The following is a 14907-nucleotide window of genomic DNA, read 5'->3' on the forward strand; positions in this document are numbered from 1 at the left end:
GGGACTTCATCAGCTTTAACTTCATCAGTCTGGCGGACATGCTTTTCTTTTTATGACTTACTTCTACATAGTATCCGAGACTACAAAGTTAAAAGATCAATTCCTACCTTAACACTTGACCGATTTTTCCCACAATATTACGCAATGCGTCGAGTCAAAGATTTAAGTTAGAATATCTATATGTTTTCAATAAGAACTCTAATTAAAGTAAAAGAAGGGTACGGAGTTGCTTGGAGAGAGTCCCCGTATAAATGTTCGCCACATTTTACCAATTTTCGTGCCATTCTACCCTTTATACACTCTGCACGTAAACATTGACACGACTTATTGCATGGCATTACGAAAATAGAGCAATGGTCGTGCAAGTGTCAAGGTGGCTATTATAATCTTGATTTTACTTATTGTAACAGGTTGAACGGAGACTTCACGCTCGCAGGGTTATATACGGTGGGCGACGACGTCACAGCCATGGCCACTGGTCCAGAGCCATATTATGCCCTCAACGTCCAGGAAACCAGCGCAGCTCTTGAGTTGGTTTCCATCCCTATTGATAAGGCAGATCTGACGACAGCCGTGTGCCAGTTTCCAGGATATAAAAGTAAGTTTCTTTATAACTTGGTAAATGAACTTAACATGGGTTGCAAGGAATAATAATAATAATAATAATAATAATAATAATAATAATAATAATAATAATAATAATAATAATAATAATAATCTAAACAGACCCATGAAATTTATACCAGAAATAATCCTATTAGGTATATCAAAGAAAACCTAAAAACATCCAATTTTTAATTCAACACAAAAAATAATAATACATCTTTGGTTTAAAGAGATTTTCAAATGGAAATAAATGCCAAAGAGTACATATTTATCCACAAAAGCGCTCTCTCTCTCTCTCTCTCTCTCTCTCTCTCTCTCTCTCTCTCTCTCTCTCTCTCTCTCTCTCTCTCTCTCTCTCTCTCTCTCTCTCTCTCTCTCTCTCTCTCTCTCTATATATATATATATATATATATATATATATATATATATATATATATATTATATATACACACATATATACATATATATACACACACATATATATACACACACACACACACACACACACACACATATATATATATATATATATATATATATATATATATATATATATATATATATATATATATATATATATATATATCATCATCATCATCATCATCAGCCATTATTAGTCCACTGCCGAACAAAAGCTTCAGAGATGTCCTACCACTTGCGTATGTTTATGTTCTTTCTATGGTAGTCCACACCCGCATCTTTCTTAGTTTGTCAATCATCGTCTTCTCTTCCTTCCCCTGCTTCTTTTACAATCTCTAAGGACTCATTCTGTTTTTCTTAATGTCCATCTATTATCTGTCATTTTCATTAATTTCTTTTCTTACGTGTTGTTGTTGTTAGAATATCCTCTACTTTAGTTTGCTCTCATATTCATGTTGCCCTCTTTCTGTCTCTTTGTGTTATCCCGGTCAATACTCTTTCCATAGCTCTCTGAGTTGTAACTAGCTAAAGTTCTAAGTCTTTAGTAAGGCTCCCGGTTTCTGATGTAAAGTTAAACTGGTAGGACCATCTAATTGAATCTGCTTTTTAGAGAATGTGGCATTTTAATTTTCATAATATTTTGTTTTCCAAAAGTTCTCCATCCTATATATATATATATATATATATATATATATATATATATATATATATATATATATATATATATATATGAATGCTCGAGTGCTTGGACGAGGATTAAAACTGGTAGGCGAGAATGATCATGAATGGGAGGTAAATCAGTTGTTGTTTGCGGATGATACTGTACTGGTAGCAGACACAAAAGAGAAGCTTGACCGACTAGTGACAGAATTTGGAAGGGTGTGTGAGAGAAAGAAGTTGAGAGTTAATGTGGGTAAGAGTAAGGTTATGAGATGTACGAGAAGGGAAGGTGGTGCAAGGTTGAATGTCATGTTGAATGGAGAGTTACTTGAGGAGGTGGGTCAGTTTAAGTACTTGGGGTCTGTTGTTGCAGCAAATGGTGGAGTGGAAGCAGATGTACGTCAGAGAGTGAATGAAGGTTGCAAAGTGTTGGGGGCAGTTAAGGGAGTAGTAAAAATAGAGGGTTGGGCATGAATGTAAAGAGAGTTCTATATGAGAAAGTGATTGTACCAACTGTGATGTATGGATCGGAGTTGTGCGGAATGAAAGTGATGGAGAGACAGAAATTGAATGTGTTTGAGATGAAGTGTCTGAGGAGTATGGCTGGTGTATCTCGAGTAGATAGGGTTAGGAACGAAGTGGTGAGGGTGAGAACGGGTGTAAGAAATGAGTTAGCGGCTAGAGTGGATATGAATGTGTTGAGGTGGTTTGGCCATGTTGAGAGAATGGAAAATGGCTGTCTGCTAAAGAAGGTGATGAATGCAAGAGTTGATGGGAGAAGTACAAGAGGAAGGCCAAGGTTTGGGTGGATGGATGGTGTGAAGAAAGCTCTGGGTGATAGGAGGATAGATGTGAGAGAGGCAAGAGAGCGTGCTAGAAATAGGAATGAATGGCGAGCGATTGTGACGCAGTTCCGGTAGGCCCTGCTGCTTCCTCCGGTGCCTTAGATGACCGCGGAGGTAGCAGCAGTAGGGGACTCAGCAGTATGAAGCTTCATCTGTGGTGGAAATGTGGGAGGTTGGGCTGTGGCACCCTAGCAGTACCAGCTGAACTCGGCTGAGTTCCTGGTTAGGCTGGAGGAACGTAGAGAGTAGAGGTCCCCCCCCCCCTTTTTTTTCTTTGTTGATGTCGGCTACCCCCCAAAATTGGGGGAAGTGCCTTTGGTATATGTATGTATGTATGTATGTATATATATATATATATATATATATATATATATATATATATATATATATATATATATATATATATATATATATATACTTAAAGATCTTGAGTATAAGTCCAAGTAGTAGTTGTCTTCTACATATATGGACGCATACATACATACATACATAAATATACACACACATATATATACATATATACATATACATATATATACACACTGTATATATATATATATGTGTGTGTGTGTGTGTGTGTGCTTAAAAATCTTGAGTATAAGTCCAAGTAGTAGCTGTCTTCTACATATATGGACGCATACGTACATAAATATACACACACACATATATATACATATATACATATATATACGTATATAAACATATATATACGTATATAAACATATATATATACACATATACATATATATTCACATATATATATACAAACCCAAACATACATACATACATATATATATATATATATATATATATATATATATATATATATATATATATATATATATATATATATATATATTACTCAATATGGCCCGTTTTGAAGAGCCGATTTGTTTTGAATATTCTCATCATCGCATGCAATTCTTTATCAATATTACATACGTTAATTTCAGTTTTACTTGCGGATCATTTTCTTTCTGGGAGGACAGAGAATGGACTTGCCATTCCATTACATAATTATAATATTTCTAATTTTCATTCCAGCATGTAACACGGAGCCGCCTCCACCCTCAGTCACGATGTCTCGAGTTTGGGATAACAGCACTGCAATTGGTGCTAGTGTTCTGTACACGTAAGTAAACCAGTCAAAATGAATTAGCATGAAACGTAGCAAAGATTCATCCGTATACAACAAGAATGTCTGCTTCCCTAAAATATCTTCAAATTGAAGTGAACAATATTCATGATGTACTATTCATATCTTTACGCTATCAAAAAAACAGAAAGAACATCAATGAAATTAATTCATTACTACACATATCTGTCTGAAAATACAGAGAATAACGTTCATTTATCCATGTTGTAGTACGCTTTAAGAACGCTGCAATAAGCAAATATCAATCTGTCCAGGTTAAAGAAACTTTTTTTAAAGTTAACTGGAATAATATTTGTCAAATATATCTATGGCTCTTTCAAGACTACAATGAATAATATTCACAACGTGTCAATGTTAAAACACTATATGAATTTTCTTAAATGACTTATGGTTACATAACAAAACAGAAAACTTACATGTACTTTACTAGACATTTCAATCCTATTCGCATCAATTCATTCTTTTTTTTTTTAATCTCATCCTAAGCATACTAACACACTTCTCACCCTGTAACCCAATTTTAGAATTTTACCTATTACTCTTTAATACAACATTATTTTCTCCTCGCGTGTTCATCTCATTTCTTTATCAAACTCATTTGTCTATTATGTTTACATATAAACATCCAGCCAATCCTATTCTCATACTGACACAGTATATCAACAACCTCTTACATTCTTCTCTGTGGAGATACATAATTCGGTAAAAACTTTTCCCTGACCTTTCGTTTTTCCCAAGTGTACTATATATCATGGATATGTATGTGTACACATATGTATCTACAAACATACATATATAATATATAGATATATATATATATATATATATATATATATATATATATAATATATATATATATATATATATATATATATATATATATATATATATATATATATATGTGTGTGTGTGTGCGTGCGCGCGTGTCCGTACGATATCATACATCATAAGCTAAACATCTACACTAACATGTAAAATTTATCCAATCCTCAAATAAGTATCATTTCCATAAATAAAAGCAACTCTAAAAAAGCATGATAACACATTTCCACAAATTCACATAAGACCCCGTAAGATGAATGTGTTAGTAAGGTTACGTAAAAGCTTATTATACTCCTACTCCTCCTCCTAAAATAACAACATTAATCATCACTTTAATTGTAACAGCATTAATCATCACTTTAATTGTCATCATGGCGATGATTTATATGTTTTCCTTTTCAGTTGCTACCCTGGTTACTTCGTGAACGGCAACATTTCCTTGACAAATAACACCGTCGCTTGCTATGGTCAACTTGGAGAATGGCTACCGAGTGAATCTGCCAGTTGCATTGTAGTCGACGGTATGAAAAGCAATTTAATCCCTCTTATTTTTCACTAATACAAAATATCATATCGGTTAGAAAGTATGTCTAATTATCAAGACAAACGGCTTTATTTTCCAGTTCTGTCTCGGGATCAAATATCGTTGACATACTCTCGTTTTATATTTAATAAATGACTGATCTATTTTAATGTTATCACCGATTTAAAAATATTTTAGACTTTTTCATTCATAACTTATATTTATTTTGCTATCCCCTTATTTCCTTTCTTCACTGGGATACTTTCCCTTTTTGGAACCTTTCAGATTGTACCCTTCTGCTTCTCCAACCAGGGTTGTAGATTGGATAATAATAATAATAATAATAATAATAATAATAATAATAATAATAATAATAATAATAATAACAATAATAATAATAATCTTCTATAATGATCAAAATCAGTCTGTTTTCTTCATTAATGAGAAATTAGGGTATTTAATAAACTCATTAAATCCCGTAATCTCAATCTTCTGTGTACTACAATCATACTTCCAGGTCAAGAGTTAACATTCTAGTTCTGTCCTAAGATCAAAGCTCAATATTTATGCACTGTCTAATGATCAAATCAGATCTGAAATTTGTTTAATGGTAAAACTACACTATTCAACTTTCTGTGGCAATAAAGTTAAATTTAACTTTGATCAATAACAATAAAAAAAAAATCTATGAAAAGGTTATTTTAAGATCGAAAAAAATTGTGAAATTATAAGAGAATCTTTCATAATCATAGAACCTTATAAACTTAATCTTCCCCAAATATTCTTTTTTGCACACACACACACACACACACACACACACACACATATATATATATATATATATATATATATATATATATATATATATATATATATATATATATATATATATATATATATATGTGTGTGTGTGTGTGTGTGTGTGTGTGTCTGTGCGCGCGCATTATATCTATTTCTATGTACATAAAAGACATGCAGTATATACACACACGTATCTATATATATGTGTGGGTATATAGGGTCCTTTAATGGTAGAGGTCGGCTCATCAGTGAGGTACGCGCATGTGGGCGGAGCTTTTGTGACGTCATTCATCGGTGACGGTGGCTGAGGTTTGACTTGACTAGACGTAGTCTTATTTGATATGTCACGTTCATTTCTTCCAGAAGAAAAAGATAGAACATTTTGAAAAGACCAATCAAGAACTCCTGAAACTGGTTAGTTTGGAAACGGAAGTGACAGAACCTAAGTTCACATTAACTGAAATAAACAAGTTATTTCAACCTGTGCTAAGTGCAACACAGATAAAATCTCTCATAACTAATGTCTGTCAGTCAATGCAGCGATGAAGACATATCGTTAGCTTTCACTCTCAGAAGCATGAGCACCAAATGCTATTCATATTTGCGAACTAAAAGAGGATTTCCTCTGCCATCAAAAAGTACACTGAATAAACGAACGCAAAATCTCAAATGTGAGCCGGGTATTTTGCATTCGGTTCTGTCACTGCTGAAGGCAAAATCAGAAACAATGACGGAAATTGAAAAACTTGCCGTTATTTCATTTGATGAAATGAATATTTCTAGTAAGTGGATTTCTGACAAAGGGATGGATGTTTTGTATGAACCTCATGATAAAGTTCAAGTGGTTATGTTAAGAGGTTTGACGGCAACCTGGAAGCAACCCATATACTACCAATATGATAACTCTAATGTGCAAAAAAACTGACTGATATCATTGTAAATGTTGAAAAGGCTGGATTTGCCATCGTGGCAATTGTCCATGATCTTGGATCTACTAATTTGAGGGTTTGGAAAGAATTCGGGATTGATCCCCTTAACCCAGAAAAAGTCTTTTTTAAAAATCCATGTGCTGACAGGAATGTCTCCATATTTGCTGATGCTACCCATATGATAATTATAAATCATTTTCTGGATCACGGGTTTCTTATGGAAAATGGAAATAGCGTATCTGATGCCTGTGTCCGTGAAATGCTAATGAAAACCGTATCAGAGTATGCCTTAGCATATAAAATTAATAAAACACATAATGTAAGTGGCTTACAAAGACAGCGTGTAAGTATGCTGCACGGCTACTTTCAAAGTCATGTGCTAAGGCATTGTATTTTTTAGGAGAAAGGGGCTTTATTAGAGAGGAACAATTGGAAGGAAACTGCCGATTTTATATCTACAGTGAATGAATGGTTCGATGTCATGAATTCTTCTATGATGTTAGGAGACATAAAACCCGCAATGCATTTGTGAGAGATTTGGATAGCCAGAAAAGTGTTCTAAAAAGAATGGATGATGCTAGGCTGGGAATGAGGGTAAAAAATCCAAAATTTAATTGCCTTTACTAATTCCAAAAAGGTGTGATATTATCTTGTCACTCAATGACTGGGCTTTATAACATGCTAAACCAGTCAGGACATTTTTTTTATTATGACAAGGAGATTGAATCAAGACTGTCTTGAAAATTTTTTTGGATGTACTAGGCAGATGGCCCTCATCTCATTATCATCCCGAAGCAGTTAATTCTAAGTACAGATTGAAAAACTTTTTGCTAAGTAGGGATATTGAACTAGTTAGCGATAAGGCAAATGAAAGCCTTGACCCGTTATCTTATGAAATAGTATCATCTGAACGTGATGGAAATGGACCTGATAAATCTTTCAATGACAAGGAACTGGCCTTAGAAATATGTATGACAAACATCATTTTTAGAGACCTTTAATTTGATGTGAATCATAAGAATGACGAAATGTTCCCTGAGGAAACAGAATTTGCCAAATGTCAGAAATCCATTGACACCACAGGATCTGTTATCGAGGAATAGTCCTTAAGATATATCGGTGGATATGTAGTGAAAAAAGCTTTTGTTTAAATATCTAAATTTAGTGTATATTGTTGATAGTAAGACGTCGGCGACATGGGTCCATTATATAAGTGAAGGAAAACTTTATGCACCATCCGACGATTTTTTTTTTTTCTAAACTAAAAATTTGTAGAGAAATTTTTTGAGCAATGCATGGGTATGGGCTTAGACCAGGAACAGAATGCATAAAAACAATGGCTGCTGAAATGAAATCTGCTGTCACTGGTGTTCCTGACGAGGTTGTGGAATTTTTTACCAAAATATCAGTTTTTAGAATGCGGCACCTCAACAACATTATCGACATAAGTAAAAAGAAACAGAGGACTTGCAGGAGTACAGTAAGAAAAACCATGAAAACAACAACTTGATTTTTCCTCCTAGGGTGCACACCTGGCTCAGTGAGAAACAAACTCATGCTTATCTGAATTCCATCACTATGAAACTGTCATCTTTGTTCTGTTAATCTGTTAGGATTAAAATGAGAATCCTTAACTCGTTGTGTAGGATTTAGTACCAAGGATAACTTTCTCTACGTTAATCTATACCTCTTTGGTTAAGGATAAATGGCAGTCAATACATTACAGTGTTTGTGTTCCCTATTAAGATACATCTATACCCTATGACTATGTTTAGAAGCATCAGAATATTATTAAACTTTGATGTATAGTCTACCCTAAGGATAATCTGTACTTTAATAAAAAAAAAAAAAAAAATAGAAATAAAATATTAAGGGGTATTTTTATTTTGGAAAGGTATCCTTGCATCGTGTTACTACGTATACCTGTCAGTCAATTCTGTCAAGGGAGACTATACGAGGTGTGACGTCATGCGCAGACGGAACGTATTTTCGCTCGCTTATGAGCCGACCTCTCCCATATACATATATATATATATGTTTATATATATACATATATATATGTATATATATGTATATATACATATAGATACATATATATACACATATAAATATATATATATATATATATATATATATATATATATATATATATATATATATATATATATATATATACATACATACATAAGTGTATATATGTATATATTCACATATAAATACACACATATATATACATATAAATACATATAAATACACACATATATATATATATATATATATATATATATATATATATATATATATATATATATATATATATATATATATATATATATCAAATCTACCAATAGTAAAAGGTTACGTCAACAGTTACAACCTCGAACTCAAGCAACAAGCTTTAAAAGTCTAGTGGATAATTCAGTACGCTAGCTAGATGTTTTGGATTTCAAACAAGAAAAGAAAGTCGCTGTCAGATCCATTCCTATACATTGCTCTTTCTTTCCAGTATGCAACGACACCACCCTTCCTATCTACGACGAAGTAGTGGTCACGAAAAGCGTCAACCATACGCACCTCAACGGCACCGCCCATTTCGCGTGCCCCGCCGACATGGGCGCCTTCGTCAACACCTCTACGGTCACAGAACAAAACTCGACTTGCATAAGCACCCTGGACACAATTGAACCTTACGCCTTCAGTCCAATGGCAGCTCCTTGCAACGGTAAGAATGTTTGGAATGTGAGTTTTTTACATTTTATTGTATCAAGACTTTTTCATTAAATATGGATTGTTAATTTTGTATAACCATAACTGATAACACCAAATCAAATTCGTTCATCAAAATAATTGCCTTTTTTTGTAGGTTTCAATACAAATGGAAAAACTGTTCTTGAATTGTTTCACTTACTGATTACTCTTATAATACATACCAAAGTATGTGATACTATTAAATGCATGAAATCAGATTACTAAAAAAATAATAACTTCGAAACAGCTTACCAACTCGCCTTAACAAGAAAAAGCAATATTACAACTTTACAAGTGAATTAGGTCTCAAAATTAATTAATTAAAAAAAAAAAAAGAACTAGCATACATTTTCAATAATCCAATATTCTTCAAGCAAGTAGACCCATTGTAAAAGATATATATATATATATATATATATATATATATATATATATATATATATATATATATATATATATATATATATATATATATATATATATATATATATAGATATAGATATAGATATAGATATAGATATATATATATATATATATATATATATATATATATATATATATATATAGATATATATATATATATATATATATATATATATATATATATATACATATATATATAAATATATATATATACATATATATATAAATATATATATATATATATATATATATATATATATATATATATATATATATATATATATATATATATATATATACATATATAATGAAAAATACGACGTTGAGGAAAATATGGAAATTTGCTAAAACCATGAAACTGCAGAGTCAATCAAAAAAAAAAAAAAAAAAAAAAAAAAAAAAAAAAAAAAACATTGATGACTATAAAACACTCGGAATATTTTCAGACTTCAGTAAAAGGTCCAAATAATGGCATCGTCACCGGAATCAATATTTACTCATGAAAACTTTCCTATTATAATCATTAAGGCATATTTTTTCATTAAAACTCATTGCAAGGTATACTTACGACAAAAATAACTAATACTATATTTCAACAACCCAAATACCAGAAACCGTTCTTTATCCCTGTTTAACTGCATTCGGGTTAAGATCAAACTTACAATTCATCCCAGACTTAACTAATCGTCTTTTATTTCGATGTGAAACTTACCGTGACCTATCTCATTCTTCTATAAATAAATTACAACTACACACTAAGTTCTGACTGTTTCATCTGGTTTTTCCTTTCCCTTGAAAGACTTTATTATGTTTGACTACATTACCTAATATCATCCTCTTCCATATAGCTACATCTCGCCATACACTCCTCCCTCCATTCTACTAAGCAGAATTTACTCCTGATTATTTTTGTATCTCTAAAACTGCATTAATTCTCTATTCCAGTCTGCTTGGCAGAACCCATTCTAGTGAATGCTACCAGTGACTGGGTCAACACAACAGTTTGGTTTATTAACATGACCGTCACCGTCACTTGTGACCCAGGTTCAGAATGGGCATTACTTAATGATACCCAGATCATCGAGTGTAATACCACAGGTTGGACAATCCCAATGCCCTGTTATCCAGGTAATTCAAATATTTCAGCACGTCTCCTTTTTTAACTAATTTTGCAATAGGATTGGTCTTTCCATTAGCACTGGTCCTTGGAATCTTAATAAAGAACTGCATATCCAGGAATTATGACGATTCATGAAAATGAATGTATTCGTCTACAATTTACACTCATTTCATATCATGTCCCAATTAGTTTTGCCAAACCATAACAATTATTGCTCAGGATGTAACGCTCTAAATGTTTTCTAGCACAAAGCCACTGGAACTGTTTTGTGTTTGTCTAGTCATATCAGACATAGCATTATTCGTATGTTAATAAGGAGTTCATAATAAAATAGGAAAGAGACCAAGAGTGCAATGGGTTAAGCTAATGCAAAGCGCATCATCTAACTTTCCATGTTTTTCTCTGTGCAAAGTTTGCGCAGATCTACCTCCAGAAGCTGGGAGCAATATGACCTGGAGTAATATGACGAGCAATGAATTAGGAGCTACCGTCACTTATAACTGTACGCCCGGGTACTATTTCACTCCCACACCGGTAAGTTGCATTCCAATCCTACCTGGCATGCTACTGCTTAGACTTGGTAATGGTTGAATCATCATAAAAAATCTATAATCATGCATACAATATAACGAAATTGTTAATTAGTAAAAATAAAACGTTAACCAGAATAAAATAAATTAAATCTTAGTACTGTAGATTTCTTTAGCTAAAAAGATTTATTTGTGGTAACTTGATAGGATAACAAGAAATAACCATATAATAGTCCTATATAAGCATATTACAATCATTGATACCTGCACCTCATATATTGAGGATGAGGGCTAGTTCAAAGGTAACTCGTGAATGGCATAAGCAAGGGACATGTGATTTGTGCCCAAGGCCTCTCTCCACCCAAGGTAAGACTAGAGGGCCAAGCAATAGCTGATGATGACTAAACTGTTAGACCTATAGGCTCCCCCACACATCGACCTTGAGCGTGTTTCGAACCCCAGTCCAGCAGATTTCTAGGCAGGGATATTTCAAATAGGCTATTGCAACTTATGTCGTATGTTAGTTAAAAACTTCAGTATAAGCATATCGAAACAAGAGAGTATTCAATACAGTGCTGCAATTGATTCTGATACAAAGATGATGATAAAGATTCAAATCTAATTTATTAGAACCAACATATGATAGCAAGAGCCCGTGCTGACAAAAAGACAGTTTATTCCATCTTTTGCCTTTTCAGCAATACCCTAACATCGTTACAAGCAAGACCTTAACCTGTAGCAGCAACATGACGTGGCAGCCAGCTGATTATAACCTGACACAATGCGTTCAGCGTGAGTACTATCCATTTTCCGTTACAAAACTAAAGGTATGTTATAGCCGAAGAAATCTTCATCTAACTTCATAATTGAAAAGAATCTCTCTCTCTCTCTCTCTCTCTCTCTCTCTCTCTCTCTCTCTCTCTCTCTCTCTCTCTCTCTCTCTCTCTCTTATTTTCATAATATATAAATATATATATATATATATATATATATATATATATATATATATATATATATATATATATATATATATATATATATATGTGTGTATATATATACATATATATATATATATATATATATATATATATATATATATATATATATATATATATGTGTGTGTGTATATATATATACATACATATATATATATATATATATATATATATATATATATATATATGTGTGTGTGTGTATATATATATATATATATATATATATATATATATATATATATATATATATATATATATATATATATAATGCATACCCATATATAGTATGCATAATATGCATACATATACTGTACAATCTGCTTCCGAACGTTATTCTTACATTGAGGGGTTGATTGCCTGATGTGCCCTCCCCACTGCATTCGATCAAAGGCATCCTTTTCCACCAAACCTCTTCCCTCCATATCATCAGTCACCTTATCTCGCCATCGATCTTCCCCCTCCCCTATCAAGTTCCTCCCAAGCCCTCCTCACTCCCTCCCCACCATGCATCCTCAATACGTACCCACACCATCTGCTATTTCACTCTTACCCCCCTATAATCTTTACTATGCCTGCCATTCTTGTGTTTTATAATTTTCTATTCTTCCAAGCTGTGATATCATAATCCGTCTCGGCATTCTCATCTCTGTTCTTCCAAGTTTTGCTTCCTCTTTTGATCTTAAAGCCCACGTTTCCGAACCATACATTAACACTGGTCTTATAACTGCACTAAAGATCTTGACTTTTAGCTTGATTGGCATTTTCTTATCGCATACCACTCCTGCTACCTTCCTCCACTTCTCCCAGGCTGCTTATATCATATTCTTAATTTCAGGCTCACATCCTCCCTCCTGACTTAAAGTAGATTCCAAGTGTCTAAATTGTTCCACCTGTTTTATAACCGAGCCTTTACTTTCGTGTATGGCTATCCTTATTGCTTACCTTATCTTCAGCCTTATACATATTTAGCGGTAGCCACCCCTCTCAAAAGCCTCTTGCCACTCTATAACCGTTCTCTAAGTCTTCCTAATTTTCAGCAGTAATCACCAAATCATCTGCATATAGCAACTCGCAATCCTTCACTTCTGATCTCTTCTTATCATATCCAAGACCAGCACAAATAAAAACGGCCTTAATGCTGACCCCTGGTGTAACCCAACACTAACTTCAAAGGGTTCTGTGAACCCCAACAGCTATTAATACTTTTGTCCTTGTTCTATTTTACATCATCTCTACTATTCTAAACAACTTCTCCGGGACTCTCCTCTTCCTCAAACACCAAAACATTACTTCTCTTGGTAGTCATATCATAAGACTTCTCTGGATCTACAAAAGCACAGAAGAGCTTCTGGTTTCCCTCTGGCTCCTTTTCCTGCAGTTGCCTTACCCTAAGATGGCATCTACTGTCCCCCTTCATCTTATGAATCCATACTGTTGTTTCCCAACCTTTACAATCTCTCTCAATCTCTTATCTAGTACCCTCTCATAAACTTTCAAACCATGCTCCCAAAATTCAATATATATATATATATATATATATATATATATATATATATATATATATATATATATATACAATTTATATATATATATAAATATATATACATATATATATATATGGCCCCTGTGGCCGCGGGGGCATATAAAAATTAGAATAGCGCCAACGTTATCCCTGCGTGTCGTAAGAGGCGACTAAAAGGGACGGGACGAGGGGGCTGGGAACCCCCTCTCCTGTAAAAAAAATTCCTGTGAGACATCGACAAGGAGATGGAGCTGGGGGGAGAGTGACTGCTCCCCGCACTCTAGTTTTGGGGTGTTTAAATGTGCGTGGATGTAGTACGATAGAGTAAAAGATGTGAAATTGGAAGTATGTTTAGAAGTAGAAGGATGGATGTATTGGCCTTGTGTGAGACAAAGATGAAAGGAAAGGGTGAAGTGATGTTTGGTGAAATGTCTGGTAGAGTGTCTGGGATTGAAAGGGGAAGAGCGAGAGAGGGTGTGGCGTTATTGCTGAGTGAATGGATGACAGGTAAAGTAGTGGAATGGAAGGAGATATCATCTAGGTTAATGTGGGTAAGGGTTAGGTTGGGTAGGGAATGTTGGGCGTTTGTCAGTGCGTATGGGCCAGGTAGTGAGAAAAGTGAAGAAGAGCGGAATGAGTTCTGGAATGATTTAACTAGGTGTGTAGAAGAACTGGGTAGAAGGAATTATGTAGTTGTTATGGGTGACTTAAATGCTAGAGTGGGCGCTGGAGAGGTAGAAGGTGTCATTGGTAAATATGGCGTACCAGGTGAAAATGAGTGGTGAGAGACTGGTAGACATGTGTGTT

The 14907-nt window shown here is 33.6% G+C and overlaps 1 protein-coding gene across 1 annotated transcript in view; it reads left to right on the top strand.

The window, feature by feature from the left end:
* LOC137615022 (sushi, von Willebrand factor type A, EGF and pentraxin domain-containing protein 1-like) overlaps positions 1–14907 on the top strand; it is a 44367-nt gene that overhangs the window by 14132 nt on the left and 15328 nt on the right. The window contains exons 6-12 of the mRNA XM_068344658.1: positions 411–598; positions 3576–3663; positions 4912–5030; positions 9269–9484; positions 10879–11061; positions 11466–11587; positions 12282–12410. Of these exons, the coding sequence (XP_068200759.1) occupies positions 411–598; positions 3576–3663; positions 4912–5030; positions 9269–9484; positions 10879–11061; positions 11466–11587; positions 12282–12410 (1045 nt within the window). The remainder of the gene's footprint in view (positions 1–410; positions 599–3575; positions 3664–4911; positions 5031–9268; positions 9485–10878; positions 11062–11465; positions 11588–12281; positions 12411–14907) is intronic.

Source organism: Palaemon carinicauda, chromosome 21 (assembly GCF_036898095.1).
Source record: "Palaemon carinicauda isolate YSFRI2023 chromosome 21, ASM3689809v2, whole genome shotgun sequence".
Classification (NCBI taxonomy): Eukaryota; Metazoa; Arthropoda; class Malacostraca; order Decapoda; family Palaemonidae; genus Palaemon; species Palaemon carinicauda.